The sequence below is a fragment of the Theropithecus gelada genome, chromosome 7a, assembly GCF_003255815.1.
Source record: "Theropithecus gelada isolate Dixy chromosome 7a, Tgel_1.0, whole genome shotgun sequence".
NCBI lineage: Eukaryota > Metazoa > Chordata > Mammalia > Primates > Cercopithecidae > Theropithecus > Theropithecus gelada.
The window spans coordinates 18,637,822-18,661,416 of NC_037674.1; the positions used below are offsets into that span (position 1 = coordinate 18,637,822).

The 23,595-nt window shown below is 47.9% G+C and overlaps 1 protein-coding gene across 2 annotated transcripts in view; it reads right to left on the bottom strand.

Moving 5' to 3' along the window:
* Positions 1-23,595, bottom strand: part of TGM5 (transglutaminase 5) — a 34,852-nt gene that overhangs the window by 5,726 nt on the left and 5,531 nt on the right. Inside the window, exons 2-9 of one of the 2 annotated variants that reach the window (XM_025390480.1) lie at positions 21,426-21,605; positions 21,074-21,319; positions 18,289-18,407; positions 15,229-15,357; positions 14,483-14,660; positions 2,611-2,749; positions 920-1,023; positions 574-813 (exon numbers count right to left, since the gene is read on the bottom strand). In XM_025390480.1, the coding sequence (XP_025246265.1) occupies positions 574-813; positions 920-1,023; positions 2,611-2,749; positions 14,483-14,660; positions 15,229-15,357; positions 18,289-18,407; positions 21,074-21,319; positions 21,426-21,605 (1,335 nt within the window). The remainder of the gene's footprint in view (positions 1-573; positions 814-919; positions 1,024-2,610; positions 2,750-14,482; positions 14,661-15,228; positions 15,358-18,288; positions 18,408-21,073; positions 21,320-21,425; positions 21,606-23,595) is intronic. The other variant, XM_025390481.1, reaches the window with a different exon arrangement.

A 23,595-nucleotide genomic window follows, 5' to 3' on the forward strand; every position in this document is an offset into this window, starting at 1 on the left:
TGCCTGGTTCCCTGGTAGTTGAACGTAGTGGCTGGCGTTTCTCAGTTTCCCCAGGCATTCATCTATACCGGATTAACACAGCCTCCCTGTGGCCCTGCTGCCAGGGCTGTCACCTCAGAGTCAGCCTCTGGTCCTGCCAGCCCCGCAGGGAGGAGGGTGGGAGTGAACATCTGGGCTCGCCTCAGCCTGTCCTCCAAAGACTCAGTGAAACACAGTGAATTAAACAATACCCTAAATAAAATAAATGAATGGCATAGTGTTTACTAAATTCCCTGCCGTCTTCAGTGGGAGGCTGATTTTGGGGCGGGAAGCAGGGGTGAAGGATTCATATTCTGTTTGGGCTCCACAGTCCATGCGAGCGCCTTGTGGCGGGAGCTCGCTGGCCTGCAGGATGTGGGGTGGGGGTGTGACGAAGAAGTGAGGCCGTGGGCCACCCCAACTAGGGCCTCAAAACTGAACAGCTGAGGCGACCGTGGGGCTGGGTCCTGCCTCTCAGATGCTCTCTGGCTCCCCGAGGTGGGGGAAGGTGTCTGCAGGACTGGGGCTGTGAGTAGGGCTGGCTTACTTACTTACCTTCTTCGTACTTGTAGTTCTCTGTGATGTCAGCCCGCTCATCACTCTGGATGCTCTTTGTGCTGATAAAATTGCCAACAGAACTCGTGTCCTGGTGAAGTTTCTGCTCCTTCCCTCCCTGGACGAGCCAGGACATGCAGTCAGCATTCACCATCGAAAACACAAAGGGCGTGTCGTAGTTCAGGTCCACTTCTCCTTCTTTGATGGCTCTGACAGAGGCAGGGCCGCAGCAGTAGACGCCTGAAGGAGAACAGGGGAGCCTCGGTGGGCCGTTTGTTGCAGGGCTGGGCAGGGGTGGGGCACTTCCCATGGGAGCGGGTCCTGCCTTTCTTCTGGAGAGCCTCACCGTTGCTCATCTCCTGAGGTGTGGCGTCCAGCACCTGCCAGCCTCCATATCCAGGGGGCAGATCCTTCCGGGCCATCCAGCACTCATTCCAGACATGGAAGTTCCTGTGCCAAACAAAGCCAAGGGAGACGTTGTACTGCTTGGTCTTTCTAGAACAAGGCAAGGGATGGACAAGCAAATGAACTGTTGGATAGAAAGAGAGACTTAGCACACACAGGGCTTGAAACCTCTGTGGATAGCCAGGCACGATGGCTCATGCCCGTAATCTTAGTAGTTTGGGAGTCTGAAGTGACAGGATTGCTTGAGCTCAGGAGTTCAAGATTAACTTGGGCAATAAAGGAAGACCTTGTCTCATAAAAAAAAAAAAAATTAACTAGGCATCGTGGCGTGTGCCTATAGTCCCAGCTACTTGGGAGGCTGAGGTGGAGGATCAGTGGAGCCTGGGAGATCAAGGCCGCATTGACCTCGATCAGACCACTGCGCTCCAGCCTGGGCAGCAAAGCCAGACCCTGGCTCAAAAAAATGACTAATTAGTGACAGGTCTTCCTCTCGTGGACCTCTGTTTGCCTCCCAGAAAAGAGTTTCCCTCTGCGGACTCAGCTTGTGAACAGAAAGTGAAGGCTTCCAGAGTCCACTGAAGTTAAAAATCCTTCACTGTCTCATCAAACAGTCTTCCTGGCCCCTTTGTGTGTGTTGCTGACTCACAGAGGCAGTTGCCGTCTTTGTATTCGGAGGTAAGGCCGTCCTGTGGTCAGAACTGTTGGCACTCAGGAAACAATACTCCAAAATGAAGGGCTCAGAAGCAGAAGTGTTTTTTTGGACCTTTTCCTGTCTTCCTGTCTTCCTGTCTCTCAGTCTCATTTACCCCCATGGCTAACCATAGAAATTAAAATCTCTCTTCCCCAAGGTGGGAAGGTCATGGAAACCAGAACCCCTTTTCCCCAAAGGCAGTCTTAAAACCTAAAAATATTGCCCTGGCTTTCCCTCTGCCTTTGTGTATAAGAATTGGCCATAAAAATTTTATCTGACCTACCTTGTTTGACTGTAGGTCAAAAGACCCTCATTCTAGAGAGGGTTCTGCCCCATGTTGGGAAGGAAGGAACTCATGCTCAGAGAGGCCAATCAGAATGTAGACAGACAGGGCTGGGTTTCCCCGCTCAGTCTATTAGCATTAGGTCATACCATTTGTCCAAGCATATTTCTACGTGGCTGTCCATACTCTGTTAGATTAAGCATAAAGATGGACAATTTCCCCTGTATCTTTGGGTCTTCATTCCGAAGGCTCCTGTGTATACGTTAATAAATGCGTATGCCTTTTCTCTTATTGATCTGATTTTGTGAGTTGATTTTTTTTTTTTTTTTAACAAACCTTCAGAGGGCAGTGGGGAAATTTTCTCCAGGCCCCACAGAACCAGGAGGTTCTGCGAAGGAGGTGACAAAGATGAAAACCTCAACCCGGGGCAGAACGTTCTTATGATTGTGAGACTTCTAAACCCCAAATGGGCTTTGTTCAGCTGTCTCCCAGCTGAAAATTGGCAAGAGGTGTGGGGGCAGCCTTGGCGTTGGGGGGGCGGGGTGGAGGAGGTGAAGGGGAGGGAGCAGACTCACGGACATCGTCCTGCCCTTCCTCCTGCCATGGGGCTTGGCTCTGATGTGTGGCCCTAGAAATAGGTTGAGAGGTTGTTTCTCACCAGATAGTATCCTTCTTCTTATTCCCCAAAATCCGGCCCGTGTTGTCATAATACTCGTCTATGATCAGGTTTCCATCTGTGTCGTGTCCAGAGTCGAAGTTGGTGATCACACGGGTGGGGATCCCCAGGCACCTCATCACTGCAAAAGGGCAGAAAAAAGTCACCTGTGAGCTGTAGATTCCAGACCTGTGTATTCCCGGACTTTGGGGCCTGGACCTGGAGAAATCTTCCGTCCGTCATCTGCAGGACCGTGCTGGAGCTGTTTGGAACACTGGAATAGTGATATTTCCAACTTCCCTCCCCACTTCTGGAGCTCATGGGAGAGATTCTATGCAAAGGTCGGGATGCTGACTGCTCAGACAGGCACTGCCTGAGCCAATGAAGTCTAGCAAGCTGTGAGCTCTGCTTATGCCACGAGAGTGAGACAGGCATGCCTTTCCTTTGGCAAAACTCAGAGTCCCGACTCAACTGCACTTCTCTTCTGGCCCTGAATCTCCATCTTCAAGCTACAGCTGGAATTCTATTCCTTTCTGTGATTAGGATGATTGCTCGAGACTATCAGATTCTCAAGCAAAACATTCTGTATGATTTTTCCTGGGTGTATGATCTTGGAAGCCTCTCTAGGAAAGCATCACAGATCAAGCCAACAAGGAAAGAAAACCACGTAACAAGAGCTTAGAAAAGTGAGAGTTTCCACCTCGTAGAGACATTATTGAAAGAAGGCAGAGTGCTGTCTTTATTCCTGGGGGCCATGCATTCTGTTTGCCAGCCAACTCCCTTTCTTTATCCTCTGCGGTATTTCCATTCTGTGCTTTTTTTTTTTTTTGAAGTAAAAAAATCACACTCCAGCCCTAGTTCCCCAGGGAATCTCGGCTCACTGCAACCTCCGCCTCCCGGGTTCAAGTGATTCTCCTGCCTCGGCTCCCTGAGTAGCTGGGATTACAGGCGCACACCACCACGCCCGGCTAATTTTTTTTTTTTGGATTTTTAGTAGAGATGGGGTTTCACCATGTTGGCCAGGCTGGTCTCGAACTCCTGACCTCAAGTTATCTGCCTGCCTTGGCCTCCCAAAGTGCTGGGATTACAGGCGTGAGCCATTGCGTCTGGCCTCTGTGCTCTTTTAAGTACAAGAAAATCCCACCATGAAATGCTGTGGGGATCCCTGTCCCTTCATGTCCAGCAATGACAGCCCACTCAATTTAATAATGACAATAATAGTATCTACCAGCTGGGCATAGTGCTAAATGCTTCACACACATTATCCTCAAGACAATGCTGTATGACCGCTACTATTATTATCTCCATTTTGAAGACAGAGAATCAGAGGCTAAGAAAGCTTGCTACCTTGACCAAGGTCACACAGCTAAGAAGAGGCAGAGCTACCACTAACATCCTGGTTTCACTGCTAAGCTTGCAGTCAATACCGAGTCCAGCTCTCAGTAGTATGCATGCAGTTCAGCATCTTAGTGTTTCCACCTAATTTTATATCCCAAGCATTTTCCTCTATTATCAAATATTTGCCCAAAGCAAGATTTTAGTGGTGATTACTTTGAAACATTTAGTTGGTTTTCAGTTTTCCCCCTGTTGTAAATACTGTGATAAATACCTTTGTAGATCAACATCTCCCTTCCTCTGGGACATATTCTAAGGGGTAAAATGACCGAGTCAAAAATATGGTTATTTCTAAGGGTTCTTCACACACACTACTGTCATTTCATAAAAACTTACAATTTTTAGTTTAAACATTTAATTGCATACAGATTTTAGCTCACCCTCTTCTTATTCTGCACTTTGACACACAGCCTCTCTAGGCCAGGGTGGCGACAGGCCTCTGGATGGGACCAGAAAAGGGAGGGGAGAAGCCCAAAGGGAGCCTTGAGCTTGCGTGGCAGGTCTGAACAGGGCTGAAGAACTAGGGCAGGCAGTGGGTAGAGCTGACTAAGTGGGTTGTAGGTGGAGGTGACACAGGACGGCTGCAGAGGTGAGGCTGAAGGTTGAAAAGCTGTCACTGAAGGACCCTGAGACAGCAGGGAGACAAGAGAGCAGCATTGCAGAGGCACATTTATGCTAAAAGTACAGTCAGGAGGGTGGATGATGCTCACAGTAACAAGAAAATGTGCCAAGGAGGAGGGCAGGGAGGCAGAGCAGGGAGCAAGCCTCCCCCTGCCCTTCACCCGGATGGACGAGTTCATGAGTGGCCACCTGAAGGGTCAGTAGTGGTGTCAACTCCTGCTAAACATGACTTGATGAGCACTGTCCTACCCTAACACAAGCAACCGATCCTGAAGCACTTTGAAGTTCTCTGAGACCAGAGTACGAGGCTTGTGATGAACTGTTTACAAGTCTGTCTTCCTAAGGGCAGGGATTGTGTGTTATTCATCTTTCTCATTACTCAGCTATTAATAATACAGGGCAAGGCCCATTTTGCATCTTGCTGCATCTTTGCTGGATGGATGGATGGATGGATGGATGGATGGTGTCTTGTGAATCTTTTGCCTGTTCTGGTGATTTGTGAGTTCAACACACCACTATCCTAATGGCCGTGTGATGCTTTGGGTACCAAGCTCAACTGTCCGTAGAGCATAAGCTTTGAGTGGTGATGGATTTGCACTGATCCAGTCTCACCCTTTGCTTATCATGGCCTGTGAGAGGACTTGGATGGGGAGCAGATTGTCACAGTAGAACAGAATGAAGTTACAGAGGGGCAAGAATGGTTTCTTACATAGGGGGTGAAGCGAAGGCATCAGCTTCAAAGCACTCAGATCTGTGCAGCAGAAGCCGTGCACACGCATGTTTCCAGGGGCCTTATTCCCTCTGTCCTTCTGGTTCTGTCCTCCTACAAAGAGCTCATCCCGACTATGGCTTTCTCTCCCACTTGTGTGCCCAGGACTCTTGAATTTGAATCTTGAGCCTGTCTGGAGACCTTGCTGTCACTGAACACATCCCTCACTGAACTTACTCCCTTCCAGCCTTTCTAGTCAAGGGCATCATCATCATAGGTACCAGAAATGGTGCCAAGCACGGCGCGGGGATTATCTCCCTTAGTTCTCTTCATGCCCATATGATTATCCCAACTTTAAAGATGAGACACCTGGAGCTTAGAGAGGTAAGGTCACATGGCAGAAAGAGAAAAGCCAGGGCAGGACATAAACCCACGTTTCTCTGATCTCAAAGCCTCTCATGCTTTTAACTGCAGGCCACAACACTGCAACGCCACTGGACATCCCAGCCACACCTCAGTCTCAATGCACCTTCCTCTGTGAAGTTTTCACCAATGACTCCACACCACACTCATCCCTTCTCGTGCCCTCACATAACCCTGATCACCTGTGTCACACATTTCAGCACTGGATTTGGCTGTCTGTAATTTAATGTGTCTGTCTTATCTTGTCTGCCAAATTACACATCCCCCTAGAGTTGAGCTCATATAAGACTTTTCTTGCATTTCTACATTCCTAGTACAAGGCTGGGCACAGGGTAGGTGCTCATTATATTCCTGTTAAAGTAAGGCACCTTTAACCTGTTCCTGCAGACTCTCAGTCCTGATGACTCACAGCTTGACGTGAGATTTAGGTGACCTGTCACTGATGATTTTGAGGGCTCTGAGTCCGAGTCCCTCGTAAAAGAGAAACCCACGTGGGGAATCTGTGCTTATGGACATGCATACACTACATGCACATGCACTGATGCAGTGACAAGTGGGCAAAGGTGAATGAGATCTCAGAGTTGGGAAGGGGCCACAGAGTTATCAAGGTATATCACTCTGCATTCTCAGCATCAGCAATTACATTTCTTCATTCAGCCATTTAGTAGTCATTCAGTGATAAGTGATGAGACCAGGTAGTCAATTAGATGAAGAGGATACAAAAATGAAAGACATTCCTGCCTTCAGGGAAGATAACTCCACTTGACTGGTAGTGGACCATGTCCTAATGGTGTATTAAAATGATGAGGATGGGGCCAGGCACAGTGGCTTAGGCTGGTAATCCCAGCACTTGGAGAGGCCAAAGAGGGAGGATCGCTTGAGCCCAGGAGTTCGAGACCAGCCTGGGCAACGTAGTGAGACCTCACCTCTATAAAAATAAAAAAAATAGCTGGGTATGATGGCGCTGTGGTCCCAGCTACTCAGGAGGCTGAGGCAGGAGGATTGCTTGAGCTCAGGAAGTTGAGGCTGCAGTGAGCCATAATGGCACCACTGCACTGCAGCCTGGGTGCTCCAGCCCGGGTGACAGAGTGAGATCCTGTCTAAAATAAAATAAAATATCTAGTATGTTTCAGGATTGGCTGTAAAGTTCTTTTTGCTCCCATGTGGACATGTGGCCCTAATTTTACAAGAAAAATTCAGTGGAAAGTTAGAGTTCAGTTTATTGAAATGCATTCAGTTAGCTTTACTGCCACAATCCCATGGCTTTTATTGAGAAATGTGGCCAAAACTTAAGCTCATAGAGCCCAAGTAATTGAGTGTAAATGTGATGACTTTTATCACCTTTTAGTTTCTCCCTGAATGCATTAAGCTTCCAAATGATAAATATATCACTTTCTGCTCTTTATCCCATGCCTTTAATCGTCCCTTATAACCAAGATGATCATATTGCTTTGGTCTTTCAGATTTGCTATCACTAGATCATATTTGAACTGTTCTCTCTCTCACCTGTAATGGGAAGGAAATGAAATCTTATTTGTTTCCTTAACAGTACCTTAAGTATGCAAAGGTATACCATCTGTTTTCCACGATAATCTCCGGTCTTCTAGCCTGCACTAAGACAAGGCCCTACCAAAATTATTTTTTGATAAGGGGTTGGGGGCAATTAAGAACTGAACTCTAGTCATCAAAGTGCAATAACCTGTTACTCAAGAAGTACAAATGAGCACTGTTTGCAGAGAAATAGGACATGGAAACAAGGATATCAACCTTGAAGGAGCAAAGCGCAGCATGTAGGACCTGGGTCATGTATTAGCTGAAAATGGCAGCGCAGAAGGTGGCAGTGGGCAGTTACCATGGAGTTGTGAGACCTGCTCTGTGGCTCTGTGGCACATTTGTAAGGGTTATCTGGGTGTGTGTGGCGGGGGGAGGGTCTTAAATGGCAAAAAAGTCCCCTTCACAGTGAGCAGTACAATCACTCCCTCCATCCTCACACAAGTCAGTCTCCTGGACCAGTAGAGAGAAGACAAAAATGTCAGCTGCTTATGCGGGGATGGACAATCAGAAGACTGCTTTAAAAGGCCTCTAGTCCAAATGTTTAATATGAATATTTTGTATCTAACTTCCAGTTGCAAAATACAAAGAACAGAGGCATAAGACGACCAACAACACAGTGAAGCCCTCAGGTAAGTCTGAAAGGTAGAGTTGCGCAGGACAACTGCCTCAGTGTCTTCAACCAAGTCACATATTGAATTAAAGTATCTCTTTGATATTAAAGGAGACACAGAGGACATTGCAACCAGGTGCGATGTTTGGTTCCTCATTAGATCCTGGTTTGGACAAACTGACTGTACAGACACAAACTGTAGCCTTGCCCCCACCACTTCATGCTGGCAAAGACTGAACCATCTCAGCCAGGCATCAAGGTCAATGTCAACCGTGATAAGTCGTATCGACGGCAGGTACCCCTGATATTATGTGAACAGGAAGCACTACTTTTGTTGTCTTCCTTCTCAAAATACATACTTCTAGTATGATCATGAGAACAATAATAGACAAATCGCAATTGAGGGACTTTCCAGAGCAGCGTCCAGGCCACCACACAGGCACGGGAAGCCCAAAAAGAACTCAGCAGTCTTATCGAGTTAACGAGATGAGATCACAATTGCGGGAAGCCTAGAGGGCTGAAATTTGCAGGGTGGAGTGTATGCAGGGGAGAGAGCTGAACAGAGAGAGTATTCCAGAGCTCTGCAGAGGGGTCTTTCAAGTCTTTGGCTGAGTGGTGATCTGTGCAAGCATGGGGATGAAATTCCAGGAGGCCAGATAAAGCAATAGAGCGGAGAGGCCACATAATACATTGGGCATTTGATAAGAGTCTTCAGAAGAGGCATGACTTAGTAGTGGGGCTAAATTAAGCTTAGGGTAAAGACTGCTCTGGAGCCATTAAGACAAAGCTTAAAAGCAAACCTCAAGGAGTTCGAGACCAGCCTGGTCAACATGGCGAAACCCTGCCTCAACTAAAAGTACAAAAATTAGCTAGGCATGGTGATGGGCATCTGTAGTCCCAGCTACTCAGGAGGCTGAGGCAGGAGAATAGCTTGAACCCGGGAGTCGGAGTTTGCAGTGAGCCGAGAGTGCACCACTGCACTCCAGCCTGGGCGACAACAGAGAGACTCTGTCTCAAAAACAAAAAACAAAAAACAAAAAGCAAAAAAACCTTCAAAGGCTCAAATTAATCTGCAAGGAATTTATTATTGCTGTACCACACAAAGTCCTTTAAAGGAATAAAACAAAATTCAGTTCTTAACAGCATAACACAATAAAAAATGGGTAAGCATGCAAAGAAACAGGAAAATATGACCCATATAGCCTGTAAAAAAAATTAATCAATAGAACCAGATTCAGAAATGCCAGAGATCATGAAATTAGCACAAAGTGATGAATTATTCATACTCCAAACCTCAGCATCATGTAATATACCCACATAACAAACCTGCACAGGTGCCCCCTGAATCTAAAATTAAAGTTGAAATTATTGTTTAAAAAGCTGATCTCAAAAAAAAGGAGACAAGGACCTCAAAGAGCTATTTTATATATTATAAATATGCTCAAAGTGCTCGAGAGGAGTTATAGAAAAACAAGAACATAATGAGAAGAGAAATGGGAGGTAAAAAAAAAGACTCAGTCAGATAAAAAATACACACTGGCCTGAAAAAATAAATAAAAGTAAAACTATATACATATGTATATAAAAGACAAATACAATACATGAAACCAGCACCATACTGAATAAAATACTGCACAAAGATAATAATATGTTTTTTTGTGAAAACACATCCAACTACAGTGCTACATATTAAACACATGAAAATGTTTCCCTATCATGCAGAGAGGCGAATAGAAGTGGGCTATGAGAAAAAAGGGGGAAATTAATTAATTAATTTTAATAAGAAGGGCCTTTTACAAAGAGGGGCCTGAGCAGACCAATTATGGTAAGTGCCATGAAATGAGGAATATAGTTAACTCTAAACGTTCCAAGGAAGAAAGGAAATAAAAGGGGAAAAAAGTAGGAGAGAGGGGAACTGAAGTTTCAGGGATAGCTAGAAACAACTTATTTATTTATTTTTATTTTTATTTTTGAGACAGAGTCTGGCTCTGTCGCCCAGGCTAGAGTACAGTGGTGTGATCTTGGCTCACTACAAGCTCCGCCTCCCGGGTTCACGCCATTCTCCTGCCTCAGCCTCCCGAGTAGCTGGGACTACAGGCGCCCGCCACCACGCCTGGCTAATTTTTTGTATTTTTAGTAGAGACAGGGTTTCACCGTGTTAGCCAAGTTGGTCTCGATCTCCTGACCTTGCGATCCGCCCACTTCGGCCTCCCAAAGGGCTGGGATTACAGGCGTGAGCCACCGTGCCAGGCTGAAACAACTTTTGAATAAGACCCCGCCAAACCCCTGGAGCCCAAGAGGCAGAGATTAAAACAGTACCAGACTAATTATAATAGCTAACATTTAGATAAAACTATGTGCCAGACATCTTTCTATCTAGTCTCCATGTATTAGTCAACAACCTTACGAGGGAACATTCCATGCTATCTTATGTCAATGGAAATCAATGGAAAATAAGGCAGGTTTGTGTTTAGTCCAGGGCATTGCACAAAAGAGTTTGAACTGGGATCTAAGAAAAGGTTGCGGTAAAATAATGCACCAGGGCCTTGGCTGCGGTTCTTTCTTTAAGATGTAAGGGTAAAAACAATAAGAACAAGGGTTACTGTGTTGAAATGAAGATGAGATACTTTATAAAGGCCCCTACATAATTGAGTTAGAAAAATCTTAGATAATATCTAGCTCAGGGGTTTTCAAAAAAGCATTAAGCAGAGGACCCTATATGCAAGCCTATCATAAGTGAGGATTTGATATATCAAAGACATGCAAGTTGGGTTGCTTTAGTTTAAGAGGAGGGCCCAGTCACAGTCCCAACCAGGCAGCCTCCCATCTCCCACACCCTTTCCCACCTCCCCTTCCCCTTACAGCCCCTGGGACCTTGGACCCTATTTTACAGAAGAGGGATGGTGCTGTACATCCGCTTACAGTCATACATTAGTACCTCCCAACCCTCAGCCCAAGTCATTGCTCTCCCCTACCCCACTTCCAAACCCACGCAGTTATGGGCGAGAATAGACCAGGCATATCCCAGGATGCCTGGCTTCTTCTCAAACAACTTTCTTGAGATATAATTTGCATGCCGTAAAATTCACCCTTGTAAAGTGTACAGTTCAGTGGTTTGTAATATAGTCACAGGTTGTGCAACAATCTCTACTGTCTAACTCCAAAACATTTTCACCTCAGAAGGAAACCTCATTACATTAGCAGTCACTCCCAACTATCCCCTCCTCCCAGCCCTAAGCAACCACACTCTACTTTCTATCTCTATGAATTTGCCTGCTCTGGACATTTCATACGTATGAAATTATACACTAGGTGGCTTTTTCACACCTGGTTTTTGGGGAGTTTTCAGGTAACAAAACATCACTGTTCCCTCTGTTCTCTTGCTATCGTGCAAGGCATGCAGGCTACTTCCCAGACCTCAGCCAAGGGCTGAGGGTTCTAACCTTGTCAGAGAGTGAACGGCCAGAACGGGAAGAGCCTGAGAGCCTAGAGCTCTAGGGTGCCCGGCCCTGGGTACAGGAAGGGTAGACCAGGGAGTTCTCTAAAATTCTCAAGTAACAGGCAACTAAATGGATGCCAAGGACACAGCACATCCCCAAAAATTATAACCTCATCTTTGATGCATACAAAGCCTCCTTTTGTGGTTTTTCTATGGGAAGTTGAAGTCAATGTGTCAACACGTAGAAAGGCCACCCGGGGAGGCAGGGCCGTAGAGGGGAGATGCACATCTGAGTCAGACCAGAGTCCCCAGGTCTCTTTAAGCCTGCTTCCTCATCTGTGAAACGGCTATAATGATATTGACTTTGCAGGTGGAGGTCAGGATTAGTAAAAGCAGAAGTGCCCAGTGTGTTCCTGCGGGACTTAGTGCTGGATTAATGGCAGCTGCTAGCAATGCTCATGAGGTGGTAAGGCCTGATGGTTAGCACATGGCTTGAAGAGCCAGCCAGACTCGGGTATGAGACCGACTCCGCCACTCAATCTCCTCTTCTGAAAAATGGAGATGGTAGGTCCCATCTCATAAGGTCATTTAGGTGATCAGACAAGATGACCCTAACTGATGCTTCCTGAGCACTCACTATAGCCAGGCACTATTCTAAGCACTCTCCAGTATGAAGTCACTCAATCCCTTCAATAATCCTATGAGGTAGGTACCATTACTTTCCCCACCGTACATCTGAGGAAACCGAGGCACAAGTTAAATGACTTGACCAAGGTTACTCAGCCAATTAATGGTAGTGCTGGTATGCAACCTCATGCATCTTGCCTCCAGAGTCCACATGCTTCTCTGCTACCCTAGGCCATCAGGGTTTTAGCACAGTGTCTGCTGACACAAAGGAAGTCCCCAGTAAACATTAGTTACTGTGGCTATGAAATAATAACATATATATTTTCAAAAAACATGCTTTGGGAACTGTTTGAGGTTAAGGAGTTTGACTAAATCTTTAATTTTAACTTCAGTTGAAGACAGAAGCTGGGTCTTACCCATCTTATATCCAAGAGCTCTTGGAACACAGTGAGTCCCTGGTGTAGAATAAGGACTCAATAAGTATTGCTGGATGAAGGAATGAGTTTTTCAAACTGCTGTATTTATTCATATATAACATGGTAACTCTTTTGGGGAAGGTTGGTGCTGATTGAGCTACAGGTGACCGGGCCACGTTTGACCTACTTTGACCAACCCTTTGTTTTCCAGGCCACTAAAGGGCCATGATTCTCACAAACATGTTAATTGGTCTACTGTCATTGCATAATCTCCATTCACTGGCTCCACTTCTCTCATCAAGCAGTTCCAGACAACCACACCCGACCAAACCTGGCTCACTCCTTCTACACACACATACCTGGCCCATTAGATGCTAGGCTTTTCCACACACTGGAAGGTTCCCTCTCTATCTTATACAAGATCTAGTCTCTACCTGTCAGTCTTGTGCCTGCTTCCTGAAGGACTCAGACCTCTCACTTCACCAAAATCTTCATGACTTGGAGTTTCAAAGCTGTGGAATTCCTTGTTTCTTACACCTGGGCACTCAACTCATCCAACTCAACTCAATCAACTCAAGAGCTGGCTCTGCAGCTGCAGAGGAGTAAGCTTGGGACTTACTGATCATTCTTATCAACTGTGCAAAGTCACTCTCTCTCAGTGGCAACGCCTCCTCGTGCCCTTGGACAGATGCCTGGGGCTCTCTGAGCTTCCTTCAGGGAAGTTGCATTCTTCCAACAGCCCAGAGATGAGCCCAGTACATACAACCACACGAAATGCATTAAACCTTGTCACACACGAAATTCCACCCGGAAGGCCTGAGCCCCCAATAAACACCAAGTTATGGGCAGATCTGGCACTCCTGGATCCCCCTAAAGAGTCCTGTGAGCGAAAACCTTGCTTGGCGTCTCTCCCCAGCTTAACTCAACAAATAACCTTCTGATTGCCACCCTAATCAGGATGCACAAGCCAAGAGGCCAAGAGCTGGCCTGGGTGTGGGGCAGGGCAAGGGTGAGGACCCGGAGCAAGCACTTGGCCCTGGGTGAGGCAGAAGGCCTCCTCCTTTCACCTCCAGTGTGTGACTCATTTCCAAGTATCACCCACCTCATGATTTCCTCCTTATCTCCTCCTCTTGTCACCCACAAACCAACTTCCATTTGCTGTCTTTTCCCCGTATGTATTTTTCAGTTTTTCCTCTACTAATGTAGTATCCATTCCTTATCTGAAAAGCTGACCTCACATTTTCTCCCTTCCCCTAACCCTCTGGCCGGAGTAAGGCTATCAGGCCCTCAACAACTCCAAATTCAAGGTCATTGCTTGGGCTGCCATCTTGCTCTGGCCCCATGGCCCACACCACAGCCCTGACTCATGTTTCCCTTCCATGTACACATCTTCATTGAGCCCATTCTCTGTGCTCAGAAAGGACACCAATCAGTTTGTAGTTTCCCAATTACTTAGCCTCTCATCTCATTTCTGTCTTGAACCTAGACCGTTCCCAGCCAGGCTCTTAGGAATATGCTGGTAGGTCGCCTAAGCTCAGAAGAAGCAAGGGTGTCAGGCATCCTGGGACGTGTGACTGTCACTTCAGAACCATGGTCTGACATAAGCCCAGACATGTGCAGTCTGAGGTCCGTGATGAGACATTTTATTTTTTATTTTGTTTATTTATTTTTTGATAGGGAGTCTCACTCTTGTCACCCAGGCTGCAGTGCAGTGGCATGATCTTGGCTCATTGCAACCTCCGCCCCCTGGGTTCAAGCAATTCTCCTGCCTCAGCCTCCCGAGTAGCTGGGATTACAGGTGCCTGCCACCGTGCCCTGCTAATTCTTGTATTTTTAGTAGAGATGGGGTTTCACCATCTTGGCCAGGCTGGTCTTGAACTTCTGACCTTGGGATCCACCTGCCTCAGGCTCCCAAAGTGCTGGGATTACAGGTGTGAGCCACCGTGCCTGGCTGACACATTTCAGAGGGGGAAATGTCCCTTGGTGTGAACCGTGTGGGACTGGGATAGGAATGGTTCAGAAGGCTCATACATGAGCTGCTATACCTCTGACCTTTTCATGGGGTCCTTTCTACCTCCTACCTGTGCACATGACAGCAGCAAAGACCCAGCACTGCCCATAGCGCACAGGCTGGCAGCCTGTGGCATACCACTGCTTCAGGATGGCCACGCTGCCCGTCCACTCCGCAGGGTTGGCGCCATCTGTGTAATTCTCACTCCAGTTTCCATTGAGCACCCCATTGTCATCATTGCTGTTGATCTGAAGAAAAGCCATATAGAGATGTGTTAGAAGCATCCATTTCCTCAACACGTCATGTGTAGTCTGCCTTGGAAGAGCCATGGGCCTGAGAAACAGAGGAGACACTTTAACAGCATTTTGCTGCGGACTTACAGACTTGCTGGGGAGGACTAAGGATGGGTGTTGACTCTTCTGACTTTTGCTCCACTGTGAATTAGTTTATTATTATGTTCCTATCCACCCCTTACCCGTGTCCTCCCATCCCCTGCAAAGCTGGAGCCTACCTGTGAGACCTTTAAAAAACACTTCAGAAAAGAGGAAATTTAGAAACAAGAAGACCGTTTCGCAAACCAGAACTACACTCACCCTTTCTCAAAACAGGTAATTTGGAATTCATAGAGGTGAGGACCTACACCCAGCTATTTCAGAGCTCGGTTGAGAAAAGTTGTCACCCACATTCTGGCGTCAGTCTCATCCAAGATGGCTTTGCCAGAGGATCCCTCTTTCACCCACTGCAGGGGACAACTGTGGGTGGGCAGGGCTCCCGCTGCACAGCTTCCCCCCTCCCCGGGCACACCAGGGACCTCACCATGGCACACACCACTCTGCTGACGTAGACGGGGCTTCCCCGCAGGGCACAGTCTGTGGCTGGGTCAGTCTGGAAGTGCAGGCTCTTGTCCAGCAGCTTCAGGCAGATGTCTATGATTTTCTCTTCAAACTTCAGGGGGAGAAGCCGAGAGGGAAGGCACCCATGCTTGTCACGTGGGAATATGTAAAAAGTAATGACTTCCCCCCTCAACCCCAGTGGAATATAAACTCCTTGGAAGGTAACTGTGTCAAACAGAACAGCCATGAATCTCCTCCCATTCAGGTGTGGGGTTTCAAAGCTCTAGGGTCACAATTCAGCTGGCGTGTATGCCCTGCACACCAAATCCCTCCTCTTCACTCCAGATGACTGTTGCTACTCCTGGGTTTTTCTGGGGTTTTCCCCAGTAAGTCTGACCGATTGAAAAGGCTCCTCCACTCCTCTCAATCCCCACACTCCTAGAGCCCCAGGGGGCGTTCTTACCAAAACCAAATCCCCCTGCTTCCACACTCACCTGCTGACCCAGCTTAGCATTGGCAGCTGCTGCTGAAGTGAGGGTGCCAACCTGCCATGGCACCCGTGATTCACTGGGGCTCTAGGCTGACTAATTACATGTGAGTTAGGGAATTTCCCACCCAAGGTAGGCTGGCTCCTCCTGGTCCTTCAGACTTGGTGTGAATGCCACTCTGTTTGAGGCCTTCCCTGAGCCTGAGCCTGCTTTAGCTCCACAGCCCTGGGTATGTCCCCTCTCCTCATGAGACTCGGCTATGTGATATAGTCAAGTCTGTCTTTTCCTGCCTGAGTCTCGGCACTGTTCCAGTCCAGTTCCCTTCACAGCTCTGGACCTTAGGCCTGGCACGGTGCGCAGCACATTACAGGAACTCTGTACCTCCTTGTAGAACGCGTGTAAAAGAATGCATTCACTCCCGTGCAACACTGGGCAACACGCAGAATTAGGAGGCTTCTCTGATCAATCTTCCCCAGAGGATAGTCTGATCAGCTCGCTTTTCTGTTTTACAATTTTCAAAGGCCCCCTACAGCTTAGAGAATCAAAGCTCTGACCTCCTTCAGTAGGCACATAAGTTCCTCCCAGACCTGGCCCCAACCTATTTCTCCAGCCTCAGGTCTCAATAATCGCCGTCCCCACCCCCTCCATCCCCACCATTATTTCTTCAGCAACACCAAATTCCTGCACTGGGCCGAACCGTTTCCCACCCTCATGTCTTTGCTCATGCCTTCCCTCTGTCTGGGATGTTTTTCCCACCATCCTTCACTTGGCTACCTCAGTTCAAACATCTCCGCTCCCAGGAAGAGTCCATGATACTCCCATGCCCAACCAAGAGCTCTTCCCTTGGCTCTCAGAACACTGTGCCCCTATCTCTCAGTCTTTATATATTCCACTGTGTGATAAGCGACCTGTTTATGTGTCTGAGTCCCCGTTACACTGTAAGATCAGGGACAATGTTGTATTCATTTTCATATATCTAGCACTTAGCACCCTGCCTGACACTGAGCAGGCAACCAATATACACTTAATGAAGAAGAAAGACAGAAATAGGCCGGGTGCGATGGCACACACCTGTAATCCCAACACTTTGGGAGGCCGAGACGGGAGGATCACTTGAGCCCGGGAGTTTGAGACCAGCCTGGGCAATATAGTGAGACCTCGTCTCTGCAAAAACTAAAAATATTAGCCAGGCGTAGTGGGGCATGCCTTTAGTCCCAGCTACTCAGGAGGCTGAGGTAGGAGAATCACTTGAGTCCAGGAGGTCAAGGCTGCAACGACCTATGATGTCGCCACTGACCTCCAGCCTGGGTGACAGAGCAAGATGATGTCTCAAAAACAAAAACAAGACAACAACAAAAAAAGAAAGACAGAAACAGAGGGACCCAGGGCTGAGAGAGCAGCAACCCCTCACTTCTGTTTCTCACAGAGGGCAGCCAACTCCTGTCCAGGTCTCTCCATGATGCCCAATCTGCCCATGTTGAGTGAGGACCGGGGGTGTGAGTTGGGGCCAGTTGGGACCGCTATCTCTCGTCTTGGCTATAGCCAACCCTGGGCCCAGGCTGGGGCTGGAAGGACACATGTGTTGGAGTTCTATTTGGGCAGGTCCAGGGGAGAAATTCATATCAAGCTGAGACAAGGCTCCATGAGGATCCCCAGGGTTTCCCAGCTGACAGCCTTCCGAGTGGCCGAGAGCTGATCCCTCCCTCCCACAGTGCTCTTGGCGTGGGGCTCAGCCTCGAGAGCCCTCTTCCTTGCCTGGCGCTGGACTTCCTGAAGCCCCTGCTGCAGGCTGAATTTGAAAAGAGAGGCAGGCTTTTAGAAAGGCTGAAGGTGCAGAGCATTGCAATTAATATGATGTTATTTTTACATATAAAGTAGCATTTTAGAATGTGTGTAGAAAACAAAATGTAGAGGAACATACACCAAGCTGGTGACAGTGCTTGGGATGACCTTCATGTATCCATTTTTGTAATGTCTCTTTGCAAAGCTTTTTAAACAGTCATGTATTAGCTTTCATAATTAAAAAGATATCTCATCAAAAAGACACATAAATAGAGAGACAGTAGCCACGGGGAGGGAGATGCATTGCTGTTCATCAGTCCTGCTTCTGGCTGAAACATTCAAGGGCAAGTTGTCCTTGGTGTGACAGAATTGATGCTAGGGTCAGTCACCAGGGGTTGTGAGGATGAAGTGAGAGAGTGGAAAATGGGACCCCAAAGGAAAAACAGTTTAATGAACCCAAATGCCATCATCACTGACGTGGTGCTTATCATGCCCTCCGTCCTCACTCTCATGCTCAGTAGAATTCCTGGGTAAGGGGCCTTTAACTGCCCTTTCCCTTAGCTCCTGTTCTCCAAATCAGACATGATCAGCAAAGGACAGACCCTCCCACTCCCTGTGGCTGCTCCTTGGGCAACCTGGGCTCACAACATACATCTTCCTCGTGCCATTTAGTGAGCGTTGGTCAGCAGTTCTAGGTGAACCTCACGTGCGCCTTGCTCCCTCTCCCCACAAGCTCAGGGCCGGGATGGGCCATAAGCAGGGCTGAGACTCACCTGTCCGTAGTTCCAGGGACACGGGCGGATCCAGTTCTTGCTGCCTTGGTAGATGAAGCCATAATCATTCATGACATACTCCTGCCTCTGGGGCTCACTGTCCAAGTAGACAGCATCCTCTAGGAACCAGAGTGGGAGGGCACGAAGCAGAAAAGTCACCTTTCCCTTCCTGCCCTATTCTTATCCCCATAGTCCCAGAGGAAACGGCTCTGGAGCAAGCGCCCCTGGCAACACCAAGAGGGGCACGAGGCGGTGGGTCTTAGGGAGTCCACGCTCCCAACACCACGAACAGGTTCAATATGAACACGAGGTGGAATAACAAAAATTCACCTTTGGTGGAATTTCTTGGTTTACAAAGCACATTTACATCCTATCCCCATTTTAAGGTTGAGGAAACAGGCTCAGAGTGATTAAGTAAATTGCGCAAATCACACATCAGTACAGAGCTGGAAATTGAACACAGCCCGCTGGTTCCATATTCTGTACTCTTTCTGCTACACTAATCTTGGTTGGAAGAGAGCAAACCAGACCTTAAGGGTTGGCCTTGACCTCATTATTCTTTTTGTAGGTATTTAATCTGGGCAAAGCATTTCATATGTGCACAAAGATTTAGACACTAAGCTGTTTGTCTGAGTGCTGTTTGTGCTACTGCAAAGCTGGAAACCACCCACCGCCCTATTCTTGGGGAGTAGTTAGTTAGCTTTGGTACAGCTCCACCGCGGAATTCCATACCGTAGAGACGTAAGGCAGCAAAATCGTGTACATGGACGTGGAAATCTGTATGTGATACATGAAGTCTCTACAGACTATGAACCATGTTTACAGCACGAATGTATATATATACACATACATACACATGCTGCCCATATGAACATGTGTTTGAAGCCGATTCAAAACTATCTTAATATTAGGTTGGTGCAAAAGTAATTGCGATTTTTGCCATTGAAAGTAATGGGGCCTATCTGAGGGTGGAGGGTGGGAGGAAGGTAAGGATTGAAAAACTACCTGTTAGGTAATATGCTGATTACCTGGGTAACAAAATAATGCGCACATCAAACCAAACCTCTGTGATGTGCAGTTTACCTACATAACAAACCTGTACATGTACCCCGAACCTAAAATAAAAGTTTAAAATTATCTTTTTAAAGTTAAGAACAAACAAAAGGCCATGGGCGCAGACGTCCTCCTCACAGGGTTCTGGAACTGTCTGGAAGTTCTGCCTGACCCTGAGGGAAAGGTGCCCTCCTCAGAGGCAGCCTCAGACACAGCCTGATAGGAGGCTGGTGCAGGAGCCCTCATTGCTGAGATGTATTTTATTGAGGGTTTGGGCCAGTGTGGCGAGAAGCTGCAGGTTTATGGTTGAGACCACACAGCCCCCTCCTCTCAGCCAGGGCCAGCAGTGGCTTGAGCTATAGGGTGAGGCTTCCCAGCCAATACCCTCCCGTCCTGCAGCACCAGAGGGCACTTCAGCCCCCGCCAACCCTAGGCCCAGTGTTGGGTCTCCCCAGGGCCTGGCACAAGCTCAAGAGAGAAGGCCCCACCATTAACGCTTTTCTCCCCACTGCTCAGAAGGCCCTCAGAGAGAGAGAGAGAGAGAGAGAGAGAGAGAGAGACAGAGACAGGGAAAACAGTCGACTGGCCCTCCTGGATCCCATGGCAGGGTCTCTCCACCTGGCTGATGGGTGAGCATTCTGAGCCATTCAGGGACAGGGAAATGGGAAGTGGTTAGAGGCGTTAGAACCCAGCCAGGGCTCTGGGTCCTGATGTGACCCAGGAGGCCTCCTTGGGATAAGGCTGGGGGAGAAGGTAGAAAGAGAGGGAAGATGGGAAGGGGATCGTCCCCGAAGTCAGAAGCCAGACTTGCAAGTCTGGCCTCTGCTCAAAGGCACAGCAGATCCATTCTCTACCCCTGATCCCTTCTGCCCACATCGTGTCCTTGTGTCTGCCTAGGTATCTAGCCCTGTCCCCAACTAGATTTAGAGGTCAGGGCTTGAGAGACAGGTAGTTTGAGAGATTCACTGTGACTTTGTTTATAGAAGAAGAAGAAGAAAAAAACAAAAACTGGAAACAGCCAAAATGCCCATAGAGGACTAGTTAAAAATATCTAGTGCATCCAAACAGTGGAATAATTGTAGCTGTTAAGAAGAATGCTCCGATAGGAAAATGTGCCCAAAGTTGAATTGTTAAATTAAAAAAAAAAGAAGCTGGAGAATGGTATGTATTACGTAATCTCACTTACACTGTGTGTTGTAGAATCACACACACAGAGGCGTACGTATTCGATTAAGCATAGAACACTTTGGTAAAACTACAAAAGAGAATGTTAAAGGTGAATGGAATCTGGAAGAATAGAACTGCTGTTGAATGGAACTTAGAGACTGGGAGGCTTTACTTTTTACTTTATACTTTTCTTTCTTTTCTTTAAACCCTTTCCTTCATTCCATAAATACTTAATGCAGTGCATTCATTACTTTTATAATGAGGAAAAAAACTCTAGTTAACTTAAAAATATATGATGAAGGTAGATGTTATTCATGATCAAACTTAATTGTAACAGTTTTTCTGTTTAAGCAAAGATGATTTGGTTTATAACTTGAAAATTCTAAATAAGTAAATGAATGGCAAGGTTCCGCCCTAATTGGTGGTGGTTGGGGCCGATGCTGAGTGCAGGGAATTTGGGAGGCTCTGGGTGGCCCGGGAGCCGGGTCTAGAAATCCTTGAGCCTGTCTCTCTGGCAGCACTGACAGAAGAGAAAGGAGGGCCCCGCATGGGCACCCTGCCTTACCCGGGCACCAGGGATTGAAGAGCAGGATGAACTCCCCGAGCTGGTAGGCCGTCACAGACCCCTGGAAGGAGTCGATGTGGATTTTCAAGAGGTACCGACCCACGGCCGCCGTGGGAGGAGCGCACAAGCTCACTTCTGTGGAGGTGGCCCCATTGGTCTCCAGCCAGGCGATCCAGGGACTGGGGCTGTGATGGCGTGCCAGGCTGAACACAGCCCGAGTCCCCAAGGCCAGGTCTGGCAGTGGTCCTAGGAGGGAAGTAGAGCTGAGGCCCTCTATGGCGACCTCCAAACCCCCGAAAATCCCCTCCCAGACACACACAGTTAGCCCCTGCGAGCCAGCTGGGGTTCTTACCAGTCTCAACCACGAAGATGATGTTGTCCAGGCCTGGCTGGAAGCCCCGGTTCCTGAAGTACAGGGTGAGGTTGAAGGCCTGGCCCCGGCGAACAAGGAGGTGGTCAACAGTGATCTCTTCCGTGTGATGCCGCACATTATTTCTGGAGCTCTGGAGGTCTGTGAGGGCCACTTCTAGCCCTGCAATGGGGCAGCCAGGGTTAGACAAAAGAGTGGGGTTGTGGAGCCAATCCTACCTACCACTTAACTAGTTCTGCAAACTTGAGAAAGTAACTTAGCCTGAGTCTCAGTTTCCACATCAGTAAAATAGAGTCCGTAAGATCAGCCTGCCAGGGTGAGGATGAGGATTTAATGAGGTTCCAGGCACGCACGTTTCTCTTTCTTCCTTCCTCTCCTCTCTCTCTGACCCTCTATCTTCTTCTCCCTTACACACTCCGGAGGGGCGTGGTTTTCTGCCTCTGTCCAAGTCCTTCTGTAGACCTGGCCAAGTCTGATTGCTCCCTTCAGCCTCACATGGCTTCAGATTCACCCCAGCATCCACTTTCTTGGACTCAAGTTAACAGTCTCACTTGCCCCTGTACTAGCCTCCAGGTCTGGGGAGCTACTCCTTGTTTTAACTGCCCTGGGGTTAACTTTCCTTGGACTACCTGCTCTTCTTTTTTTTTTTTTTTTCTTTTTTGAGACAGAGTCTCACACCATCGCCCAGGCTGGAGCGCAGTGGTGCGATCTCAGCTCACTGCAAGCTCCGCCTCCCGGGTTCAGGCCATTCTCCTCCTGCCTCAGCCTCCCGAGTAGCTGGGACAACAGGCACCCGCCACCACACCCGGCTAAATTTTTTGTATTTTTAGTAGAGACGGGGTTTCACCATGTTAGCCAGGATGGTCTCGATCTCCTGACCTCATGATCCGCCTGCCTCGGCCTCCAAAAGTGCTGGGATTGCAGGCGTGAGCCACGGTGCCCGGCCGCTAGCTGCTCTTCTTTTAGCCATCTGCTGGCTCTCTTTTTTTTTTTTTTGAGACGGAGTCTCACTCTGTCACCCAGGCTGGAGTGCAGTGGCGCGATCTCGGCTCACTGCAAGCTCCACCTCCCGGGTTCACGCCATTCTCCTGCCTCAGCAGGAGTCCCTGAGTAGCTGGGACTACAGGCGCCGCCACCTCGCCTGGCTAGCTTTTTTGTATTTTTTTAGTAGAGACGGGGTTTCACCGTGTTAGCCAGGATGGTCTCGATCTCCTGACCTCGTGAACAGCCCATCTCAGCCTCCCAAAGTGCTGGGATTACAGGCTGGAGCCACCATCGATCTGCTGGCTCTCTGACCACCACAGGCCGTGTGCTCAGTGCCCTGGGAGCTTGGATGCTGATGACAGTCAAAGAAAGTTCCATTCCCCACCTTCTGGAGACTCTGCTAAAACACAGACTGACCTCACTAGTCTCTGCCAGAAGGGTCTGTGTTTGATTTTTCCATGTTTGACCATGGTTCTGCTACGGTCCCAGTCACCTGGTGGGCTCACAGCCTTTAAATCACCATTGGCTCACCCATCTCCTTCTCAGCCTATGCCCATTCGCATGTCACTAACTCTCTTCATGCCTGCCATTAAAATATCTCTGGTGTCTATCCATCCCTTTCCACATTCACATAATTCCAATGTCTTCTCATACCTAGTGACGGTAATAGCCTCCATGAGGTCTCCTGCCTCCTCTCTCCCCATCTCCCATCTCTTAATGCATTATCAGATCACCTTTCCTCAAGACAATTTAATCATGCCATTCTTTTGCTTTACAAGTTCTGAGATCTCCTACAGTCTATCATATAAAAGGCTCATTCCTTAACTTGACATGACTTTTCATACTTGGCCTTAGCTTATTCTTGCATTCTCACTTCTCATCATTCCCAGCATTGGCCCTCTCCTCTAGCCAATCTATCACCAAGCAAATCCCTGTCTTTGTATTTGCTGTTATAGCCCCAACTCAGAATGGCCCCTCACTCTCTAACCAAATTCCAACTCTCCTCCGATACCCACCTGCTCTATGAAGCCTGCCTCAATTGGCCAACCCTTCTTTCCATCACCTACTGAGCTATACACTTAACTGAATCTCTCGCTTGCTTAATTGACAAGTTAATTTACATGCCAGGCTCATGTGTTCGTTTATATAAACATGTAAGGATTAGGAT